The 15,901-nt window shown below is 37.0% G+C and overlaps 3 protein-coding genes and 1 long non-coding RNA gene across 4 annotated transcripts in view; 2 read left to right on the top strand and 2 right to left on the bottom strand.

Moving 5' to 3' along the window:
• ppef2a (protein phosphatase with EF-hand domain 2a) overlaps nucleotides 1-3,330 on the top strand; it is a 40,528-nt gene extending 37,198 nt beyond the window's left edge. The window contains exons 14-18 of the mRNA XM_056746294.1: nucleotides 1,505-1,647; nucleotides 1,870-1,976; nucleotides 2,117-2,280; nucleotides 2,364-2,451; nucleotides 2,810-3,330. Coding sequence (XP_056602272.1) covers nucleotides 1,505-1,647; nucleotides 1,870-1,976; nucleotides 2,117-2,280; nucleotides 2,364-2,451; nucleotides 2,810-3,330 — 1,023 coding nt within the window. The remainder of the gene's footprint in view (nucleotides 1-1,504; nucleotides 1,648-1,869; nucleotides 1,977-2,116; nucleotides 2,281-2,363; nucleotides 2,452-2,809) is intronic.
• LOC130418955 (uncharacterized) lies at nucleotides 633-1,306 on the bottom strand. The gene is made up of 3 exons (XR_008906450.1): nucleotides 1,232-1,306; nucleotides 981-1,111; nucleotides 633-828 (listed from the first exon to the last, which is right to left on the bottom strand). It is a non-coding gene; the product is annotated as an uncharacterized LOC130418955 (long non-coding RNA).
• A 1,934-nt stretch (nucleotides 3,331-5,264) lies between the features above and the next one.
• The window catches only part of zgc:158260 (uncharacterized protein LOC571389 homolog), a 24,114-nt gene continuing 13,477 nt past the window's right edge, over nucleotides 5,265-15,901 (top strand). The window contains exon 1 of the mRNA XM_056745676.1: nucleotides 5,265-5,478. Coding sequence (XP_056601654.1) covers nucleotides 5,426-5,478 — 53 coding nt within the window. The 5' untranslated portion in view covers nucleotides 5,265-5,425. The remainder of the gene's footprint in view (nucleotides 5,479-15,901) is intronic.
• scarb2a (scavenger receptor class B, member 2a) overlaps nucleotides 7,094-15,901 on the bottom strand; it is an 11,848-nt gene continuing 3,040 nt past the window's right edge. Inside the window, exons 2-13 of the mRNA XM_056745675.1 lie at nucleotides 15,432-15,592; nucleotides 14,993-15,140; nucleotides 14,701-14,895; nucleotides 14,071-14,162; nucleotides 13,601-13,720; nucleotides 13,339-13,517; nucleotides 11,829-11,947; nucleotides 11,530-11,603; nucleotides 11,392-11,443; nucleotides 11,132-11,284; nucleotides 10,483-10,530; nucleotides 7,094-10,145 (exon numbers count right to left, since the gene is read on the bottom strand). Coding sequence (XP_056601653.1) covers nucleotides 10,017-10,145; nucleotides 10,483-10,530; nucleotides 11,132-11,284; nucleotides 11,392-11,443; nucleotides 11,530-11,603; nucleotides 11,829-11,947; nucleotides 13,339-13,517; nucleotides 13,601-13,720; nucleotides 14,071-14,162; nucleotides 14,701-14,895; nucleotides 14,993-15,140; nucleotides 15,432-15,592 — 1,470 coding nt within the window. The 3' untranslated portion in view covers nucleotides 7,094-10,016. The remainder of the gene's footprint in view (nucleotides 10,146-10,482; nucleotides 10,531-11,131; nucleotides 11,285-11,391; nucleotides 11,444-11,529; nucleotides 11,604-11,828; nucleotides 11,948-13,338; nucleotides 13,518-13,600; nucleotides 13,721-14,070; nucleotides 14,163-14,700; nucleotides 14,896-14,992; nucleotides 15,141-15,431; nucleotides 15,593-15,901) is intronic.

Here is a 15,901-nt window from a genome sequence, read left to right as displayed (position 1 = left end):
TTTCTAATGCAGTGAATGACAAACTTCGACTCTTTTTAAACATTATAGAAGTGTGTTATTTTCTATTATTTTCTAATGATTATAACTCGCTCTTGTCCTCAATATATTACTTTGTAAACGAATGTAAATAATACAAAATTAAAAGGGACCAGTGCAACCTAAACCACTTTCTTCTTTTGATCATTTTTATTGAAGTGAAATAATCAGGAAAAAAATATCCCAATGTATTAATTACCCTCGTTACACAAAACATAGATCCTTGTTATATTAAAAGAAAAGTGATATACAAAGGCCTGCCAATAAAACACGACTATGTTTTTAATGCACTAATCCAACACATTATCTTAATACACATTTTCATTATTTTCCCCAAACAAGATTGTAAATTAAATAATGAATCGTACAAATCATGAAACTAAGTATGATAATTATTGGACACGTTAAATTAAAGTTTTATAACATAATGTTTACATATTACATATGATATATAATACACTAAACGATATATCTTGTTACATAACAATATTTTTTCTCACACAAAATTTTTTCATGCACAAAAATATTTTTTTCCTGCAGAAAATGAATTAGCAAATAACTGATTATATTTACAATTTGTAACAAACTCGGTTACATAAAAAAAGAATATCCTGAAACAAAACCTTTTGATACATAAACATTTGTTGATGCACAAAACATAAACTTATAAATCATGAAATTATTTACAAAATTTGTTACATATGTTACATTATTGTTGTTTCGTTTTTTGGGGGGTTCTTTTTTCACAAATTTGCAGCATCCCACTTGCTCTGTCACACCTGCTGAAATCTCCTAGAAACACAGACAATCACTGATGAGTCACTAAACAAACACAATACATTAAATGTAGAACACCAAAGCTCATATTCAACTATTTCAGATCTTAAAATAATCTTCTCCAATAATTAAATGTTGATCTGATGACAGACAGCACGAGGACTGACCTCAGAGTGCAGAAGCGCAGGAGATCATTGGTGGTGGGGCAGTTTAGACCTCCCAGACTCCTACAACCGCTCAGCTTATTGAGCCAAAAACCACAAAGAGTTCTCCGTGACTGTTCAGAGGAACTCACCTGCTGCAGTAGAGAAAATCATTTGTGAGGACACTTTCATAAAGTGCATCAGAGAATAAGACAATTCAATTATTTAAATCATTCTAACAATTATCACTAAACAGCTGTGAAATCTTTTACTACCTGCTGTACATGAGCCCGTGTCACAATGGTCACGTCATCAGCGCTGACAGGTGAGATGTGCAGCGTTTGAGAGGCTGATTGAAAAAATACACAAAACCCTCAATAACTCACAAAACTATACGTGTAAATCAACAAAAAAAAAAGAGTTCTACTTTTGTTTACCTTGTCCAATTTTTGCATTATACGTAAACTCACATGTCTCACAATGAACAACAGTCCCACTTATTTTACAAATTCCTGTGTAACATTTAATGTATGTCATGTGATTTTCAGGTCCTCACCATTTTTTCAGCCTCTAACTACTATGAGGTTGGCAGCAACAGAGGAGCTTTTATCAGACTTGGTCCTGATCTAGTGCCGTACTTTGTTCAGTATCAAGCCACCGGTATGACCCGCGGCCTGAGCTTATCACAGAGGTAACAAAACATGCATTCAGCCATTCGACAGGGGGTGTGATTTTCTTTCAAAATATAATATATAGCGTTTGGGGTGATTTTTCATTAAAGAGTTTAGTGGTTTATTTATCTTTATATTGTGTGTTTTAAGTTTTTTTGAGTGTCAATATTGTGACTTTTGATGATTGATTTGCTGTACAGTTTCATTGTCATTTCAGCTCTTTCTGCCTTGTATTGTTTCAGCATGAAACGCACAGAGCATATGGCTCTGAAAGTCCTGCGAGAGCAACTGTTTGCGCACAAGTCTGATCTCATCAGTGCCTTTCAGGAGTTTGATAAGGAGAAGACAGGTACAGATAATTTCTAAAATACAAATAAAAAAAAATTACAAATAGTTTTTAAAATATTTGTTTGCATTTCTTCTCAATGTACAATCACATTAATTCCATTCTGATCTGTGATTTGGAAGAAATAATCTTTGTTCTCGCAGGACTGATCTCTTTGGACAACTGGGCCGCTGCTATAGAGCGTGTTCTGCACTTAGATCTTCCCTGGCATGTCCTCCATGCCCAGTTAGTGTCCAACACCTCTGACGGCCTGCTGGACTATCACGCCTGGTTCCGTGACCTCGCCCTGAAAAAGCCAGGATGTGAGGTAAAGAATGTATTTCACTTTATTTAAAAAAAGGATCTTCTGAGCTTTTGATTGACGTTTTACTTTTTTACTTTGCAAAAAAGCACATTGAACAGACTTTAATGGAGGCACTGTACAGACATCGATCCACAATGGAGACCATCTTTAGAATAGTGGACACAGATAATTCAGGTAGGGAAATTGTGTTTTGATTATAATAATACAGCAAGCTTATTTCAAAAGAGTATATTGTGATTTATTTGCTTTGTGTCTAAAATTAATGATTGCAATTGAAAAGCAATGAATTGCAAATTGCATGTATTATGTTTTTACCCTTTTGAAAGTTCGAATTTGGACTGAAATATTATGCAAGATTCTCAATTTTCCTTAATCGATATTAATAAAGGTAAAAAAAGATTAATACTGACAAACAATATATTTTTTTAACACTAAACAAATATGCTATGGCCTGTAGAAACATGAAATGGGTCCTGATGCTTTAAAGATGTTTGTGTCTTGTCTTAAGGACTGATGCTTGTGTATCTCACAGGGTTCATCACTTTTGAAGACTTCCGCCAGACGTTGAAACTGCTCAGTGCCTTTCTGAAAATAGAGATTTCTGATGAGGATGTCAATGAGCTGGTTATCAACACAGACACAAATAATGACGGGAGCATTGACATCGATGAGTTCATGGAGGCTTTTCGACTGGTGGACAAAAGCAGGCTTGAGAGAGGCAGGAGTCAATTAAAGTTAAAGCAAGAAAATCACGACCTACCTCAAGAGGGGCAAACCCCACAGACTGCAGAATCTGCAGCTTCACAGAATGTTCAATCTCCAGATCCAAAGACTTCAGATTCTATAGAGACTGCAGATTCACTAACTGCTGATTCTTTACATTCACAGACAAGAGACTTTCCAGTTTTACAGAGAGCTGATTCTTCATATTTACACACTCAAGATTCAAAGATTGCTGAATGTTCAGCTCCAAAGACTGCAGACTCTTTAGGTTTACAGACAGTAGATTCTCCAAGTTCACAAACTACAGATACTTTAGGTTCACATACTTGAAGAACTAACCGTAACATTTCTTTGTAACAATTATGCTACAATAACTGTAAATGATACTCTTGTCATGTATTCTTCCAGAAGGAGCTTTCTTACTTTTCTCACCATCTGGATGGAGTTTTGAAAATTGATGCTCTTGGCTAGACATAAGCTCAAGATCATGTAGTTCAGCAATGGGTCAAAAACATAATTATTTCATCTAAAATATGTGACAGCATGAAGCGCAAGTTAAGATGTTCATTAGTCAATTTAATCAGATTATAATTTTTTTACATCTTATTTGACTGCTTTACCGACTTCATACTATTGGTCCAGGATTATAAGACCCACAAAATGTCATTTGAATGTGTGTGGGTTGATAAAATATTAAAAATCTAAATATTTTTTCATTAGACTTTATAATTTGTATCTGTAAAAGAAGAAAATACTGTAAGCTTTTCCATATCAAAATGAGTTGACCACTCATATAAATATCTATGTTGTATTTGATTTCTGTGTAAGTGTGCTGATCATGCAAGTTATGTAGGATGTAACTGAAATTCGTGTCAAGAAATTTTTGTAATAAAGACATTGGGCGTTGACATTGGGCCCTGTTCTATTACACAAAACTAATTTGTTCTATAAAGCAGATCGGACAAAAAGCCATGCCACATGCTGATGTTTTTTTGTTATTAAAAACAACAAAAGTGTTTGTTAGATATGTTACAGTTTTCAAAGGAATATTCATGGAGTTGCAATACTGGAAATGATTTTTCAAGATGTGCCGTAGTTGCTGAATCAGAGAAACATTTTGCTTAGCCATAACATAATAGAAGGAAGTTATAAGCATTTATCAGTGGTGGACAATATAAAAAAGTAAAGCTATTACAAAAATATAGGCTATTACTTTAAATGTCACCTATTCAACTTTAAGTTTTTTTTAAAAATGCTTCAGTATCCAAAAGTTAAACTGAATTAAGGAAAATCAGAAAATTCAAATTCGGAATTCTGATTCCCCACAAAATATTACGGAAAAACAATAACTCTGTACAACAAGATTGTGCCCCGGTTTCACAGAGGAGGTTTAAAACTAGTCAGACTAAGATGAATTTTGAGCTGTCTCAACTGAAAAAAACATGCCCTGACATATCTTTAAATATGTCAGTGCCATAGTTTTGTCTCAAGATGCACATCAGTAATGTTTTTTTCTATGGCATTTTAATAAAACAAGTGAAATAGCCTAAATTAACTAAGGCAAAGTCCTGGTTTAGGCTAAACCTTGTCGATGAAACAAAGCCTGTATGTGTTAACATAAGTAAATGCATTAACATGAATGAACAATAAAAACAAACTTTTCAATGCTGCTTAAATGTTCCATAAATATATTTACACACCAATCCTAAAACGCCTAAGTGACTGCTTCCCCCTGTCATGCATAAGGCATGGGAAATGTCTTATTGGGCAAATCGACCGTAATGAAATAGTGGGATTATAAAACCTAGACCCCGATTCACAGACAAGGTTTAAGGCTAGTCTCAGACAAAAAGGAATGTGTAAAATGAAAATACCTTGCCCAGAAATATCTTAAAATATGTCAGTGCCATTGTTTTGTCTCAAGATCCACACCAAGTAATGTATTCTTCTATGGCACAAAAATATTTTAATTCAACAAAGGCATAGTCCTGGCTTAAACTAAACTGGGCCCTAAAGCGAATCTTTGTGCAGAGTAAAGGTTTTTTTTTGGGGGGGGGGAAGGTACCGTAGGTTCGGTCAATTTAAAATGGCAAAATATGCGCTTCAGTACATTAACAAGTAATTTCTAAACAAGAACTTTTTTAAGATTTTAAGTTGAACTGCAATCTTTTATTATAAACGATCGTTTATGTCTATTTAAAACCAGCAGGTGGCGCAGCTATATTGTAAAAAGCTTGTGCAGCTATGAGCGTCATTGTGATCAAGCTGAACATGTTGTTCTGTATTTGTAGGTTGGTTCGGCCTCAATGATTATACTTTTTTTGTCAGCACAATGAGAGACAGACAACACTGTGTGGGTAGGAAAAGGTCTGAACAAGTTTAGGGCAACAAAGCGCACGAGTCCTCACATGTCTGCTGAATCATCATGGGAAAACATTTCATTCCGCAGTTTTATCAGATCTCTGCACGATTACTCAGGTAAGATGAGAATCAACACACCTTAGTGTCGTTATGACCAAATGAGTTAAACGGTAAACTCGACATAAACAACTTGCCTTATACTTAAGAAACTCAACAGACAGGTTGACATTTAAGTACAGCAGTAGCATACACACCTACACCTCTACAAAAAGTGGATTCAAGTGTCCTTCTGGTACCTCTTTAAACAAAAAATAAGAAAGTATACTTTAAGTCTATATTTTAGAAATATACTCAAACTACACTATGCTTATGGTTAAAGAAAAGTCGATACATTTGGCCTATGAAGACGGTTTCAGCGGCAACAACATAAAACAAACGTTATATGGCCCAAACTTTAGGCTACTTCTGGTAGACCTCAAAGAATCAATAGCCGTTACGTAGTTTTTAATTCAATTTTATGAATTGAATTAAAAGGGCGTGTCCCGACATGTGCACATGGGAAAATGACGTCAATGCATACCCTCTATATGCACGCGTTACTTCCGCGTTTCACAGGAAGAACCCTAGGCAGTTTCCGGTTGGTTACCCTTAAAGCAGAGAGAAATGGAAAACAGTGAAATTTTGCTGATGCAGTACACCTCGCAGTGGTATATGGAAGTGCTGTTCTTTACCGTATTTTAAACGACACTTCAGAAAGTTTACATGTCGTTGTAACCTTCAAATACCGTAGAAGGCCACTTGTATATACCACTACGTTGTGCCGCATCTGCTAAATTTAACTATTTTCTAAGTTTCCCATTTATCTCAGCTTCAAGTCATCCCAACCGGAAACTGCCTAGCGTTTTCCCCGTGAACGGCGGAAGACACGCGTGCATAAAGCCCATTCTTATATTACAACCTGAGCCATGGAGAGAGAGTGCCGCGTCGTAACAGTTTTTTCACAGCAATGGCGGTTCATGGCCCTCAATTACCGGAAGTTCCTATATAAGCATGGAGCTGCGACTAAAGAGACCAACTGAGGTAAACTTTTAACCCATTTAAAGACGAACGCCATTTAATGAAAAAAAAACTTTAAAGAGAAAACATAACTTCCTATAACTATGAAGTCTCCACGAATCACCGGACGCTCAAGCGTTTTGGACTTTCGTTGGCAGAACTCTCTCTCATAATGGTTCCGATTATACCCAAGCACAGACCAGAAGTTAACTTCGGGCAAGGCGTGTACATCTGATGAAACAGTCTGTATTTAGCCTTTTAAATTGTTTGCTCTTTTGTCCACTACTGGGAGTATACCTCAGAGTGTACTTAAACTAAAAAAAAGTATTGAACTAGTAAACTAATAAATACTCCTACAAGTTCAGAACAAGTTAAAGATGCAGCCATAGAAGTGTACTCAAAATGTACCACTGTTACATAAAGTATACTTTTATAACCTAAAAATAGAGTAATTTAGACCCAAGGAGTAATGAAGTAATACTATTTATGTCACAGTATCCTTTCTTTACTACATAGAGAATGTTTAAAAATGTATTTGAACCTTATAAAGTATACTTGTAATGTAAACTTCACATTTAAAGATAAATCAACTACTGCAAAGTGTCTTATAGACAAAGATGCTGACACAAGCAGTCTTGAAGAAGCCAAAGGGCAGGACATTGACAACATGACAGGATTTGCAAGTTTTTCATAATTTGTTTATTTTTTGAAAATAACACTACAAATAGTTACAAAAGCATTGTAGAAAGATTTGTGCAGTGTAAATTATCATAAGTAAAAGTGAACATTACTCGAAATGATTCTGCACCTAACATGACACGAGGATTGTCATTCTCAGCAGCAAAAAGACATCTCAGGAAAAGATGAAATGTTCAGTGTTTTTAAGTCCACCCTGCTAATTTTACCAGCTCTGAAATGAACGCAAAAACAAATAATGCTACAGCGCTACTAAAGCAAATGAAATAAACAGGATGGTATGGCACTAACCGCTCATCCCTATAGGAGGGCATCATTCATCTAAGATAAAAAAGGTTAGATTGCGAAGGAAACTTCCCTTGTACCGATATGGCACTACAGCAATCTCCCTAAACAGAAGTCAAAGACACTCAGCCTTCCCTTTGTTATTCCAGTTGGACAAAACAGTGAGTTGACAGCTTGAGAAGGTCGTATAACATGAGATCATTAAACACGATCGGCTCAAACCCCACGGATACAACACAAGCCTTTCTCAAAATTACAATTTTCACCAGCACGTACACTGTTCCATCTTGGATTTAGCACAATATTCACTTGGTACTACTTCATAAATCTGTGTAAGAGGAAAGGGAAAAGAAAACAGAAATGTGCTTTAGGACCCCACTACTTGTAATATTACAAAATAATTAAAAATATATATAGAAATGAACAGGACCAAAGGAAAGACCTTAAAAATTCTGTTAATGTACATACCATTGAACATATTAATACATAAATATTGTTTGTCTGATTACAAAACCTTTTTTCACTTCATTATAAAATTTGCTTTGTACATATTCTCGTATTGCTGTGTCAATACATAATACTGAGAGTTTATGTGCACACTGTGGCAACACTTTTCATTTTAAGTTCTTTGCAGTATTAAACATATTATAAGCTCACATAGTATGTCCTTGAAAATCGTGCGACTTTTAAATCACATCTTTTCCCAATTCGCCCTTATAGATAATGAGGGCCATGATGATGCGATTGTAAATGGAAAATCGATGGCACTATACATATCACTCTGGAAAGTAAACAAACCAGTTATCTACCAAACCAATGTTTTCTTTGGTCAAGCGTATAGGGAGGTGAACAAGGGGAAAGTCACCGAAAGGAATCTGGCTCAGGTTGTAGATCTTATGTCACACGGTCCAACAGAAAGCTGAACAACAAAGCAAAGCCAGTTTTCAACCAAATATATTCCTGTGTGCCAACAACAAAATTTTGTAATTGACTGAAGGTCAGATACAATAAACTTTGAACTACTTTTTTAGTTTTTACCTTATGCTAAATCTTTATGATTAGAAAAAACGTGGCACGGTATGTATGCCACAATGTGCACCGAGATACACAGAAACCTCGATTGCGGCACGTAACAGATAATTTTACATCAGGTAACTACAAATCTTCAACTTCCTAACCACTGTTTGGCATCGGATTTGTTTTCAATGCTTCCAAAATACACACATTTTTGAAACGATGGACACAAAATAACATGGGGCATGGCAATGCAAAACAAATGCATGAGAGTATAAAAAGGTGATATTTTGTAAAGTGTGGAGTCATCACATCCTTTTTATGTATATATGGCCTCATTTCGTTTAGAAGCAATAGTCAAGGCTCTGATCGACGCAGACAGCACAAAGAAAACTCGGATGCACGTGATTCAAGTGCTAAAGTCTGTTGCGCAGCGCACAGAAAAAAACATGTGCAAACGTCACCTATAACTCTAACCCTGCTAACTTTGAACCCTTGGCTCAGTTTAGCTGTGCTCTCAAAACAGACGCTTTTTGCTGTAAACGGGAGGCGCGTTTCTTGACATTGATGCGCAAAACCCTTTGAATCTGTCATAGGTAGGCTGACGTTTTTCTTCGATGCGATTTCGAAAGAGTTCCGTCACGTGCCTGCCGTCGCCACGCAGCAAGATCACATTTTGTGTTCGTAAGTGTTTTTAAGGCAGAAAAAGATTCAAGTCCACTTGTGAGTTTTCTACATCTGATGTTCTTTCATTACGAAAAAGACGAAACACTAACGCATGATGACTCTGGGTTTTGCAAAGCTTCTACGTTGAGGGAATTCATTTGGCGCTTAACGCCACTGGAGGTGACACGCAAGGGTGAAATGAAAGACCGCTCAAATCCATAGTGTCCACATCCTGTCACTCTGCATCATGCAAAATGGCGGGCTGCGACCCACCCGAGCAGTTCACAACAGTGTGACAAAACATGCAAGCATAGATGTTGCCTGCTGACATACAAATACATACTATTACAGCACACACGCACCCACTGGTATATACAATCATACACACAAGTCCTGGTTTGGACCCAGGTTTTTTTTAGCATATTAGACCTTTTATCCCTCTAAATACACCTAGAGGTGGTTAATCGATAGTTTGTACTTATCTGCTCAGTATCAAAGGGTTTGACAAATAAAGAGCTTTGTTAGTTCAAGGCTCGCTTGCGCAGACAAGCGTACAGTAGTGTGGGAAGAGATTCGCTTTAAGAGCCTAGACTGTCCTAGACATGAGTGTTTCCAGCAGCTCCAGTGAAAGCACCTCCAGGGTTTATGACCCCTTAAGGACCTCTGAATTCTGTGAGCATGCAATGCATATTGGTTCTTTTTGAAGGCAAGAGTTTATCAAGGTCTCTTATGAAAAGGCAACAGATATTGCCAGAAACCCAGAGACTGATTCGGGATGCAACTTTTTGTTTGAAGATATGGCATGTTGGAAAGGCCACACTCAAAAGTCAGCCTTATGCAGAGTGACCTTCAGCAGACGTTGGTGGGTGTTTGGGGACTGGCCCCGAGGAAAAATTGCACAGTGAAAAGTCACATATAAAACAAGTCGAGGATCTTCATCAACACTTTTGGGCCTCCACTGGCGACATGGCAATATAATGTCCATTCCTTAAAGGTTGACTGCGGTTCTCGGGTGACTCCTCCGTTTGGTTGCTGACCTGTGTGTAAGCGGTTTCGTCTTTCGCCGTCTGTGGGGATATTAGAACAGGAACATTAGCGTGTACGCCTAATTATAAGAATGCGTGAATTTCAACATAAAACACCACTACGACACAACAACAGTATTTTGCCCAAACAATGTATGTTATGCACTAGAAAATGTACAAAATAATAACCATGCAGGAACAGCAATAAATAATGATAGGTGGCCACAAATTCATGATACTGTTCAAAACCATAAGGAAAGCATTTGTATGAGCCAATAATGCAAAACTTGATTAAAATGAAAGCTTCAATAATGACATAACAGGCAAATCTCAACAAAATGAAAGTAAATGTGTGTGTAGGGGAGAAATAAGGACTTACAGCAAAAGAATGAAAAGCCTCAGTAAAATCAATACGTTTTACTTCGTTCTGAATAGAAACAAAAAAAGGGGAGGAAAACTGTTACAGGAAATAAAAACAACTGCAATAAGCAATGGTAAATTTCATGTAATAAAAATAAACTTTAGATTTAGATTTATCATTAATATGTAGTATATAAAACAAGAAAACATTTTCATGTTAAGTCAAAACCAATCCAAACTAATAACTACTGTAAATTGCAAACAAAAAGTATATAAATAACACATTTCATAAAGTAATACATGCACAAGAGATTAAACGCATGCAGGTGCACGTGTTGAAATTAAAACTAAGTTTAGTGCGTTTCAGGATAGTGACACACCATAACCTTTCCAGCAAATGTTTAAAGATAAAAATGTGTTTAGTATTTCCGGAGAATATTAACCATAATATGGCTTTCAGGAAAGGTGTTAACCCATGTACACTTAGGCACGATTCACATTTCGCGTATTTTCCGCATAAATATTCGTTATTTTAAATATAGACCGATGTGCATCGAGATGGAAGAAAGAAAATGCTGCGGATCGCGGCTTAAGATGCAAAATGTGAATCAGGCCTCTGTCTACCCTCCATTCATTGCAAGTACAAGAAAGGGAAGATTTTTTATTACCTTTCTCTGGCGGTTCCTGCAGACCATGAAGATCAAGACGAAGAGTAAAATGACCCCCAGAGCCACAATGATGACAGGGAAGTTGGACACCAGCTTTACAATCATCAGGAGCGTTCTCATCTGGTTAGCAGACTCGTCGTCAATAGTCGCCGTCTAGACATAGAATGGAATTCCAGAGTAATGAAGCAAATACTGAGGACTGTAAAAACATACTTTGTAAACAAACAGGTGCGAGACAAACAAGAAAACAAAACACTCACCTCATTCACATACATGATGGGGAAAATCGTATTATTGAGGAATTTTGTTTTACTGAAAAAGGAAATTTCAAAAGTTTAATATTATTCTCAAAGGATGACATTTTGGTTTCAATAGTTTTTGGGATATTTTTTACTTACGGGAAGCCGGTGACTCTCTTTAGGATGACGTTAAGCTGAGCTCTTTTGCAGGCACGGATCGGAACCCCAGTGGTCTGCAAAAAAAAGTAAAGCACAATTTTCCATTAAATCTCCTATAATCTTTAGAATACTTCACATACACTCATCAATTCCACTAGCAAATGTGGGTTAATATGTTGGTGCTAAAAACAGGATGAAAGTTACTCATTGGGGGAAGTTTTCATCACAAGGAATTGATTGTGGCTTTTTCATCAAGTTTACAAAACCAATATGAAACAGATCAGTGATCCAAAACATACCGGGTTGATGTCGAGGAAGGTTTCATGCTCTTCTTCATTCGGGTTCATTCCTCCAATGGCGTTGATGTATTCCTCATCAGCTTGGTAGAAATGAGGGAAAGACACAACAATGGGAGCACCTGTACATAAAAACAGAAACAGGAACGAATTGAGTAAAACATGTTTGTTGACAATCATTTCTAGAGCGCCTGTCGAGTCACAGATGGGAAGTGAAAGGGTGAATGTGAAGATGCAAAAATAGTAAAATAGTCATTATTCCCTTCACGGCGGGTCATTAACTAAAGACGAGTAAAGTCAAACACAAATGCACTGTTATTAGATTTCACATGTAAGCTTTTTGAAATTCTGTGTGCTCTAAAATAACAATACTAGCAACAGTATTTTAGGGAGTTTCAGCAAACAGAAGGTATAGAAAATGAAAGTTCCTCTATTGACAATTGCTGTTATTATAAATATCATGTTATCGTAATGTGTAAGATCACTAGTAAAAAACTGCTTCCAGAGCATGTCACTTATCAAATTTAGTATGTTTTCTTTTAAACAATATCAAACAATTTGCCTGAAAAGATTAACAGTAAAATGTTCACAAATTCAATCCTTTCTTAGTATTTGGTATGACCTCATTTTGTTTCATGAAAGCATTGATTTAATCTGACAAGCCTGTAAACTCAGCGTAATTTGAGAATGTTCCAAAAAGCATCTTGGATGCAAAGAAATCTGTCCCGTCAATCTCACAAATTCACTTATTTGATTAGTGACCTCGAAAAAGGGGAGAAATTTCAGCATTTCTATTTCATTTTATGATATACACATTAAGCTTTAAAAATCTTAACTTGTTAATATCCAACAATTCTCCTGGATTTTGCATTTCAGATTTCAAATACTTTCTCTTTCCATTTAATGACGCTTTCTGAACTGTAGCATGCAAGTATCCCATTTCTTTATAATGAACTAAATATAACCATTAATAACCCCTTCTAGGAAAGATGACTAATCAAAACATGTGCAAATATAAACAGCTGCCGCATGTTAGGAATACTCGAGTCAGAAGATAACAGTTTATGATGGTTCAATAATAATATTAGCTGAATAGTTAATGGCGGAAGCAATAAAGGTTGAGATAGAGCAATTTGTTGGAGGTCACCTAAAGCATGTCAAGTGATTAAGTCATAAAATTTTACTAAAAGTTACTCATTAAGCACTAACCACCGATATCCCTTTCATAGTCCAGGAGTGAGCAAACAAAAGCAGAGCTATCTATCATGAACTTGAGTTAGAAGGGTCAATATAGGACACCCAGAAGTTCAATACTATTTACACATGCGGTTTATTTTAGTTAAACATCAGTCTAGGTCACCTATTCAGGTAATTGTAATGTCTAGCATGTGATTTATGTACCTGTATATGTAGAAAACCCAATTAAAACCCTATATATTTTCCGAGCAAAAGCATATTCTCTCCACCATAAAATGGTTTACTTGAGACCACCCTGAAGCCAAGGCGTTCATACCTTGTCGACAAACGCTGACTTTCAGGACTCCCTTTCCCAGACAATCTTTGGCAGGTACGCAGAAACCGGCGTTACTTGGGTTCTCAGTGGGTGGAGCTAAAACATCTGAAGGAGGAGCGAAGCGGAAGGCAGGTATCCCCTTTACCTCTTTGTCGCTGACGTATGACAAATGAATGGACCTGCAGATAAAAAGGGTATGAGCGTGCGTTTGCGAGCAACACGGTGGCTGAGTTACTTGAAAGAATTTAAACACGCTGCATACCGGCACAGATCGGCAGCAAAGATGTAGAGGAGCTCTTTCCTGGACAGGAAGGTGTGGAAGACGCTGCCGTCGGTACCATTGATCATGTTGCTCTGGTTAGAGGACCACCAGTTCATCTGCCTGATGGGTGCAAAAGTAATAGATGGTGACCACATTGTGTATACTGTGTTAAACAGGGAGGTTTGCTTTTTGTTATCAAAACTTAAATAGAGAATTCTGCATGGTAAGTGATTAGACGCGATGGGGACTGTGAAATGCAATATGACCTACTTTAAAAGTACGCAAGTCAGTTTTAGTGCATTGCAGTGGCTGTTTTAATGGACTTTACACTCTGTTATTGACCTGTCCACCACCAAATACAAATGTTCTGTGTGTGTGACCCGATTTTCAAAGAAACTCAAAAGGCAAGTGAGTGTGCAAATATCCTCACTTGTGTCAGTAAAGCAAAGCGGGTTATGCAACAATCATACCTTATTCCATTCCAAGTGTCAATTTTGCCATAGTCCATGTAGTTCTTCTCTCCGGTGTGGAAGACAAATTCTCCCTCATGGGTTCCATTTTTCTGTAGCACATAAACACACAAGGATTAAACACAATGCTAAAACTCTCAAACAAAATGTATCGGAGCCACTGGTTGCCTAGAGGTAATGGAGCTAGTGGGATATGAATGCAAAGAGCGAGTCTAAAGGATGCATTAATGAAAACCGGAGTTCAGTGCAATGACACTGCTCCAACCACTGCACAAACTGCTCCTTTTTTTCTAAATCTAATTTGATTTTTAATCCCTCAAGAGCATTTCTAACCCATCACAGTAAACCAGCCCACTGTGTCAGACCTGGTAAACTGGACAACATCTGTAGTCTGTGACTGACGGATCTTAAAAAAAATCATCACTTGCTTATCCTGATATTTAGACACTAGAAGTTATTTGCGTATCGTGCCTTTCGCTCGGCACAAAAGACACTAGGTGAAATGGGCTCATATTCTCAGGCAAATACGCTAAATATTCAGACTTGTTACTAAAACTAGTTTGAATTGAGTTTTTATTTTCATCTTAATTGGCCAAACCATTATGAATAGGATTAATCTTGCTTTCTTACATTGTACATAAGGCCAAAATACTCCTCCACTTCTGGTCTTAGGCTGTGGATTTTTTCCAGCAGCGGATCCTTGAAACCCCAGAGCATCTCGTGGATGGTACGATTTATGAACACCTCAGTGCCCATGGAACCCATTATCATAGACACGGCACTCCTCAGGAAGAAGTTGTAGGACTTCAACTCGTTCATCGCGGCCTGAACGAAAGAAAGGAAATGTAAACAAATTCATTGCGTTCAGAGTTTAGAAAATGTCAAAAATGTTACGAACAGAAAAATGTTCAATGATTCTTACAATATAGGGAATGTTAACTGTTATCACTCGGTCAACCTCTGGATCGCCCACGGACATGTTTCGCAGAAACACAAAGCTCTTGGGATTCGTGGCAAAAATTTTCGTCCCGTTTTCAAGGAAAGTAACATTTTCCCTTGGTCGATATTCCCTAGAAAAGAGGAACATTTGATTTAGTGTTAGTGTTAAAAATTGAGTCTTTAAAATATCAAAATAAAAAATTTAATACTTAGTTTCTACAAGTGCATCAGTTCTAATTGACATTTCACTAAAATTGGGTCGAACAATGTTTTCTGTTTCCTGTCTTTTAAAATGCATGAGTCACTTCCTGAATGTGCCCAGGTTGCCACTGACAAGACCATAACATTGAGAAAACAAATGATGTTTGAAGAATTTAACAACAGAATAAAATATCTTGCAGATTTTTAGAACATCTGTTCACCTGTATGTATACGGTCCCATCTGAGTGACTCTGGGCTTTTCTCTTCCGGCCAAAAACTCATCTGGATTGGTAACATTAAAGAAGAAATACTGCATGTAAACGGGAGGCGGTGGGTTTATCCAGCCCTCCAATACTCGACTTTTCTGACCCAGTGTGATCTCCTGCAAAACAAACAAAATCAAAGAACAATAAAGAGCTTTTCCCTTAAACCTATAGGGTCTGAGACTTTCATAAGCATTCTCTGTTGAGACAGACACAAGCTCAGGTCACACTTTGAGTCTCACTCCACACTGTTTTTTTAGGGAAGAAGGAACAGAAAATCGTGAAAATCTGTTGAAAGTGGACTGAAGTATCACGTGAAATGTCAATGACCCAGCATATCCGAAAAAGAGCAAACGTAAAGGGAAAAAACTTGGTATGAGGGGAAAAAAAGAGCAAAGCGCTCATCTGAGAGTCGGCTGATTCATAGT

The sequence above is a fragment of the Triplophysa dalaica genome, chromosome 4 (genome assembly GCF_015846415.1).
Source record: "Triplophysa dalaica isolate WHDGS20190420 chromosome 4, ASM1584641v1, whole genome shotgun sequence".
Taxonomy (NCBI): Eukaryota; Metazoa; Chordata; class Actinopteri; order Cypriniformes; family Nemacheilidae; genus Triplophysa; species Triplophysa dalaica.
The sequence above is the reverse complement of the archived record's forward strand: the minus strand, read 5'-3'. Positions and strand labels throughout refer to the sequence as shown.